The 8,216-nt window shown below is 35.3% G+C and overlaps 1 protein-coding gene across 1 annotated transcript in view; it reads right to left on the bottom strand.

The window, feature by feature from the left end:
* The window catches only part of LOC107758302 (solute carrier organic anion transporter family member 5A1-like), a 53,411-nt gene that overhangs the window by 16,595 nt on the left and 28,600 nt on the right, over positions 1 to 8,216 (bottom strand). Inside the window, exons 2-4 of the mRNA XM_016576016.1 lie at positions 5,772 to 5,904; positions 5,013 to 5,224; positions 2,399 to 2,563 (exon numbers count right to left, since the gene is read on the bottom strand). Coding sequence (XP_016431502.1) covers positions 2,399 to 2,563; positions 5,013 to 5,224; positions 5,772 to 5,904 — 510 coding nt within the window. The remainder of the gene's footprint in view (positions 1 to 2,398; positions 2,564 to 5,012; positions 5,225 to 5,771; positions 5,905 to 8,216) is intronic.

Here is an 8,216-nt window from a genome sequence, read left to right as displayed (position 1 = left end):
TACGTTTTTTATATTTTATATTTTTTATGTTTAAGGCGAGTTTTTTGGGCGGTGTAGAGTAGGGCTTGTTGTTTGTCATTTCTCCGATCACAAATGCAGACATGGTTTTATGTTTACGCGGCATAATTATGTCCCCACTGGATGCAATGAATGCCTCGTTTATAATGGGTTTTCATGTTTTTGAATCATCTCTCCGGCCTGACAGGGCATCATCACAATATGGCAAGGGGCGTAACATTTTCGTCACGCGCTTGATGTATTCGGCCAATCATAACGCACTGGATAGCTGGCCAATCAGAGCACACCTCGCTTTTCAGACCGATGAGCTTTGTAAAAATCGATGCGTTTCAGAAAGGCGGGGCATAGAGGAGAAACAATAATGTACAGTATGTGGAAAATAATGTGTTTTTTTAACCTTAAACCGCATAAACACATTTCATTACACCAAATACACAAAATTACGTTCTTTTTAGCAACATCATATGACCCCCTTTAATATATTTTGATTAACATTTGTGTCGTACACAAGTTTTAATGCCTTTATAGGAACAATTCATATAGGTGATCTAGGAACATTGTTGAAGACATTGTTGTATCTGGAGTCAAGCTGTGATTTAAAACTGAATTAATTTGTAGGAAAGCTGAAGCATAAATGTAGATCTGATGCTCCCTGGCCTCAGTTTTCTGTTTTATGGTACACCATCTGTCTTCTGTCCGTCTCTAGTTTATTGCAGCTGCAGTCTTATAGGCTGAAGGGAATCTTGGCAGCCATAACTGAGGAAACAGCACAAAAACGTCAAACTGCTTGCATCTATTGATGTGTAAAACATCCAGGCCTGTGTGAATGCTCTGACTTCAGCAGGCATATCAATCTGCTGTCAATACAGCATGGGTTTAAATCAGAGAACGTTTTGCTCGCTTCTGTTTGAAAGAGAGACCTTATCCATGAGGGTTATGTCCTGACAGCTCTAGCCAACACGTTGATTTCCTGATATAATCTAAGAACACACAAGCATAGTTAAGAGTCGACATAGCAACCATACCATTAATTTGTGTCTCTCCCTGTATCCTGGCAACAAGCTTAGGGGCCAAAAAACAGAACCCTGCTAGTTTAAATACAGACACTAATCTCTAAGACTCCACTTATGAAGCACCTTTATTATTATTGCTCATATTTGGAAAAGCCATCATTATTATTGTGCATATTTGAACAAAGCCTACTTATTAAGTAAATTAATAAGTATTTATTAATAATTAATTCTCAACCCCCCAAAAAAATTAACTCACATTTACGTCTGCTAAAGAGCCCTAAAATCACCTGTACAACAAAGGCTGACAATATTAATATTAATATGAAGGTTGCATACAGATGGATTATTTTCAAATGTTAAATTTCAACTATTTTAAGATTTTATTGTATTATAATAATTGTATATATAATACACACGCGCACACACACACACACACATACACACATACATACATACATACATACATATATATATATATATATATATATATATATATATACTGCATAATACTATAAAATATGTCAAATACTATATGACGTATTGATTCATTACAATGCTATTACAATGTAATGTTACTTTCTCTTTTTATTTTTACATCAACATGGTACAAGATTATCCTAAATCAAAGCAATAAATGAATTAGGTAATCAAAAAATAGTCAAATTATATTACCTAAAATGTGTAATGTAATGGATTATGTTACCAACTACAATTTTTGTCATGTAATTTGGAATCAGTAATGGACTACAATTTGTAAGTAACCTACCCAGCAATGTCTTATTTACAAATGAATAAATGAATGTCTTATATATTCATTTATTTATATAGTTAACAAACTGGATGCAAGTGGCAGTGACCCGTGCTGACAGAAGCGGATCACACTCTCTATTCAGTCCTGGTGGGCTCTGATTAGGGATCCTGGCCAGTCTCCCGTTACCTTATGAGAGAGCATCTGTGCTGAGATATTTTGACATATGCACGGGCTTAATAATGATGTAGAGTCTTAGGTAGAGGGCAATGTGTTTTTGAGGGTTAAAGTAGATTTTAATCATAAATTAAGATTCATAAAATTTTATGATATCTTGAGACACAGTGATACTCACTCAAAGAAGCATATTTGGTTATACAGCTTTATATAGTAGCTATCAAATATGCCTCCACAAAATAAGCGGGCACAGCTGTGAAAAGAAATATCACACGTCTTCACACTTAATTTTTTAACACATATTCTGTAATGTGAAGAACAGAGTGTGAATCATGTGCAATGTGTGACATGACTAAGAAAGAAATCATATGTGAAAGTGTTAAGGAGAAATAAGGGAATATAGATCGAGAGGTCTAATTACGGTTATGGTGAAAACATGTACCTGTGTATATGCTGGCGCTGGAGGCAGGGATTCCAAACTGAGACTCGATGAACTTGGGGATGAAGGTGATGAAGGCAGTGACGATGGCGCTCTCAGCTGTGTACGACAGACTCACGAACAGGAACGTCATGTTGCTGAGGATCCTTATGGCAGCCTTGGGGATGTCTACAAAATGGGATAACCCCACCCCCAAAAAAAACAGCATCAGCAACTACACACATCAATAACCATTAAATGGCCAACATTAAAATTCTGTAATATTTGATCTAAATAAATTAAAAATGAAACACCAAAAACTAAAACAATCAGTTTGAATGCTACAAATGAATTTAGGCATAACAACATTAAACTATTCAGTATGATAAATGGATATTCATTTTGTCATTTGCTAAAAATTAACTGTTACATTTTAGATATTACATTCAAGTAAGCGTTAGATGACAGTAAAGGTAATCTAAATGTAAAAATAGAGAAAATAAGCATAAATGTCTAATATTAGCGGATATATATATCCAATTCCAAAAGATAAATACAATTTTAAAAACATCCATAATATAGGCCAATAACCAGTATAGTACCAATATACTGTGCATAAATAAAAATTCAATAAAAATGAAAACAAACAAATAAAATCAACTTATTTTCATGCTAATTTGTCTTCAAGAAATGCTGGTGGTCACAGACGCGACCTGCTTTCTTCTCCGCATCAGCTCTCAAACAAGTTATAATCCATACTAACAGCTGTTTGCTGTTCTAATAGGGTAAAGACAGCTAAACCTAAACATGGTGTCTCCACAGCTCTTCTGGATTCATCGGCTAATCCATTTAAATCCCATAGGTTTTAGCCGAATGCTTCATCATGGCCAACAATGCCACCTCTTTTAATTAGCAGGTTAGGGCTGTAGCACTGTTTCCATGGTAACGGACTATAATCAAACTTTAATTTGCTCCTGAAGGTTGAACTCTCATACCATCTATGGGACTGACAGAAGAGATATAGAAGCTGGTACAAAGCAGCCAGATTAGAACCTTCACCTACTAATGAACAAAACAGCTTGTCTGCCTCTACATCAAAGTGCCAGAAACTACTCTAGCCTACTGTAAGGCATTGTAGAAAAGTTGAAAGCCTACTTATGCAAACACATGCAGGCCAGGAAGAATGGAAGTAGGTTACAGCGGGTTTATAGAACAAAGCTTTGTCTTGCTTGTAGTCAACTTGTGTGTATTTGTCAAAGCAGGACAAAGGTCGCTCCAGGCAAATAATAATTGGCACTTATCTGGATAAAGTTTAGACAGTGTGACAATAATAGCAATGAGATTTATACAACTTAATGTACACTGTTCTAGTTTGAAGTTGTAATATGTATTTTATTATATATTTTAATATATTTTAAAAAGTAATTTATTCCGTTGACGTCAATTTTCAGCAGTCTTTACTCCAGTCTTCAGTGTCACATGATCCTTCAGAAATCATTCTAATATGTTGATTTGGTGCTCAAGAAAACATTTCTTATTATTATTAATATTAAAAACAGTTGTGCTGCTTAACATTTTTGTGAAAACTGTGATAAACTTTTTTCCCCCGGATTCTTTAATGTAAGTTAAAAAACAACATTAATTTAAAATAGAAGACATTTGTAAGAATAAAAAAAGATAAATTATTTTGATGTATTGTGTCACTATGATTGCTTGAATCAATGCAAATTCAATGTGTATTTTTCAATCATACCAGTGCTGTATAAAAATGAAAGAACACAAAAAAAGTATCTTTAAATCTCACAATTACAACTTTATTTCTCTTAATTGCCTTTGTGACTTTAATCTATCTAAATTTAGATTTTACTCCTTGCAAGTTTGTCTTTACATCTTACTATTCTGACTTTTTATTCCTCTAGTGTGACTTGTTATTGCAACTTTATATCTCACAATGTTGACTTCGTATTCACAGTGTGAGTTTAATTCTTATTTTAAACATATATTTATTAATACATTTTTTGTTGTCAAGCAGAAACTGGTTTCTGTCATCTCTTAGATATATTTTCAGCAGTAATTCCTTAACTTCCCAACAGCAGTGCTACTGCAGATTGGTTATGAACGGGACCGTATTAGTGATGATGGTGGCAGGATTGTCATTAATGCTCTTCCCAGATGAATAATGAAAAGCAACTTCTGCTAGCTTACTCAGTCTTCATTTATAACTTTTTAAGCTTGATCATCATTCTACAGTTTCTATATCAGCATTTGAAAATCTCCTGAGAGTGGTGGTCAGCAGCACGGTGTAATTAAATGAGGGAGAGACAAACACACATGGTCAAAGATCTGGGCTGATAACAGAATGACTGCAGGTTCACATCCTGCCCCGTGAAAGACACTAAACTCCAGAGGACTGTATTTATAATAACTGTACTGTAAGATGTTAAAAGCGTCAGCTAAATGACAAATCACTGCTTTATATCACACAATCATATTATGATATTATGAATCTCTGCTAATCTTATATTTTCTCAGAATGCGTTGAGGACAAAAATAACCACGTTTTCAAGGTAACACTCCAATATGTACATGCACACTTCCTGTAGTGTGCATCATCACATGACCTTTATCAGATACACACCTCTGATGTCCTTCCCAAAGCCAATGGAGGACGCCACAGTCTGGCCTTTGCTGTTGGATTTCTCTTTCAGGACATCATCATCATTGGAGTTGCTGTCCGCCCCATTCTTTTTCTTCTTTTTCTTGTGTCGAGGGGGAAGTTTTTTGGGGAAAGTGAACATGGGGAAGATGACCAACAGCATGGCGAAAGCACAGAGCAGGAAACCACTCCACCTAAGAACAAAGCGATATGGATTAAAATCATTCTGGAGATTTCCAGTGTTTTTAGCAAAATGTGCTCAAAAAGTGTTAAAACTTTAATTTATGTTATGCTTTCAAAGGCTGAAGTAAAATAAATGAATAGAAATGGGGATTTAAAGCATCATTTGTAGTAAAATGGGTTCAAAAAGTTTTAAATTCGATTCATGCTATGCTTTCAAAGGCTGGAATGAAATAAATTAACTAAAATGTGGATCTCTATCAGTATTTGTAGTAAAATGTGCTCAAAAAGTGGCAAAAATTGAGTTTATGCTATTGTTTCAAAGGCTGAAATAACATTTATGAATTGAAATGAAGATTTCCAGTGTTATTTTTAGTAAAATGTGCTCAAAAAGAGCTAAAAATTTAATTTATTCTTTCAAAGGCTGGAATGAAATAAATGAATTGAAATGGGGATCTACAATGTTATTTGTAGTAAATATGCTAAAAAAAAAAAGTGGAAAAAAATTATTTTGTTATTCTTTCATTGGCTGGAATGAAGCTACAGAACAGCAGATCTTACCAGTTGCCAATAAAGCGTGGATCACTTTGCTCAATGTTGATGATGGTTTTGGGATCCACGTAGAAGCCGATCAGAACGCCTCCAAGCAGGTACCCTGCAGCTGGCCCCAGAGCCCCCATTACATACATTATAGCTGAAAGACGCAAACAACCACATGTTACAAACCATGCTCTGTACACCCACACAATTATTTTTTTTTTTTCATTTCACAGGATGTCTGATTGAGGCTGTTAATGTTCTTTCCACTTTCAGTGCCACTCTTGACTCATCGGGCAACTGAGTCAGCCCCACTGAGATGAAGAAGAGTATGATGGACTAATCATTAATAGTGCGTCATGCTTCCACTTTGTTGAAGAACATCATCATGTATTAGTAGCAGTTTTATAACTGCAGTACAGCTCTGTTTATACACCAGATATGACAGTATATGGAGGAGACAGAACATTTGCTATAAAACGAATAAGAGAAATTTAGTCGATTCTTTTTAGTTAATCAAAAACATGCAGCACGGCCAGTATAGTCTGATTCCTGGAAAAATGACTCTTCCAAGCAATTCTTTTTAGTAAATCAAAAATACACTGCATGAGTTTTTTCATTTCTCATATGAGTTTTTTCTTTTAAATAGTTATTTTTTTAGTGAATTTAGCGAAACAGCATGTAATTTGAATTTTTTATAAATGACTCTTTGGATGCTGGTTCTTCTTATTAAATCAAAAACATAAAACACGGCCAACGCAATCCAACAGACTCTCACCGAATGATTCTTATAAGCCAGTTATTTGTTTTGAAAAAGAAACATACAGAGCAACTAATGCAATCCAAATGACTCCCAATGAATGACTTTTATAAGCCAGTTCTTTTTATAAATCAAAAACATACAGTGTGACCAACATAAACCAACTGACTTCAAACAAATGACTCTTGAGTTGGTTCTTATTAGTGAATAATGTATTTGATTCATTAACATGTTTTTCCAATTGATGACATAAGTAAAGATACACATTATGAATATTATTATGCCCATTATGTTTGTCAATAGAATTTTATAAGAATAACTTAATGGATATTAGTACTGTTACCAAGTATATAGTTAAGACCTCAAGAAACTAAAGTGTATAATATGATTTTTGTCAGACCTCATTAGTGACTTTATTTGATACCGCAAAAAGATTAGCCAACAGTTTTGGAGATTTCAGCCAATACATTTAAGTAGATACAAGCTATACTCGCATGACTGGAAATAGCCTAGAGGTGACACAATAAATGACTGCCGAGTGCACTGACTTGCTTTAAAATGGATTTTTAGAGGCATTTGCTAATCCTTGATATGGACAGGTGCATATGCAAGGTTCAATTACTTTGTGTTGATACTTTCGACACTGGAGGGATGTGTGTACTGTCGGGAGAGCATTATCCCTACAGTCATCTGTTAGCGTTTGTTCACAGAAAGCAGCAGTGGACTCTCTCCACCTCCACATGGCCCACGCGGCTGCTGAACTGGTTCTGATCCAGCCAGAAGCTCACACAGAACTGAGGCAGGTGCAGCAACACAACAAGGCCTAATCTCTAATCTGTCTCAGTACGGGAGAAGGTTTGGCCAAAGGCCTGCCGGGTTATATAACACAAGTACAAACATGTTGAGGGAGACAGATAAGTCACTTTTTATTTGATGTAAACAGAACTACGCTGGCTTATACTCCTGTCTCTTGTCCTTACGCGAGAGAAGCCAGTGCCGAGAGAATGAGCCAAATCTAACACACACACACACACACACACACACATTACAGGCAGAGCGGCATGACATTTGGGCACAGATATTTCACACTCTGAACCATATTTAGCAATGGGTGTTGATCACATCGTGAAATAGGACAGGCTGACTTTTGTCTGTTTGATTTCCAATTATGCTGCTTTCAAGTCTTCCGGGGAAATTCGTACTTACAAATGTGCACACCATTACGAGGTTCAAGTGATTCCGGTTGGAATAAAATGGATGTATTGGGCAATTTCTTTTCTTTTTTTGGATGCACTGATACTAAAATTCTGGCCAATAAGTTATAAGTCAATTATTTTGATGTTATGGCTGGTATCTGATTAATGCCTGATATTATATAAAGCTATAATACACCGAAAAAAGAAAATCAAAACACACAAAAACTAAATAAATAAGGTGAACAAGTACAGGCATGGCCACAAGTTTTGGCAGTGACATAAATTTTGTGTTTTGCAAAGTTTGCTGCTTCAGTATTTGTAGATGATTTTTCCACATGTTTCTATGATATACTGAAAAACAATGATAAGCATATAAGTTTTAAAGGCTTTTATTGGCAAAAAATATATAATGAGTCAATATTTACAGTGTTGACCATTGTTTTTCATAACCTCTGCAATTCGCTCTAGCATGCTGGAAATTTGCTTCTGGGCCAAATCCTGAACGATGGCGAT

Source organism: Sinocyclocheilus rhinocerous, unplaced genomic scaffold (assembly GCF_001515625.1).
Source record: "Sinocyclocheilus rhinocerous isolate Xijiao unplaced genomic scaffold, SAMN03320098_v1.1 scaffold142, whole genome shotgun sequence".
NCBI classification, from domain to species: domain Eukaryota; kingdom Metazoa; phylum Chordata; class Actinopteri; order Cypriniformes; family Cyprinidae; genus Sinocyclocheilus; species Sinocyclocheilus rhinocerous.
This window is presented reverse-complemented; position numbering and strand designations above follow the sequence as displayed.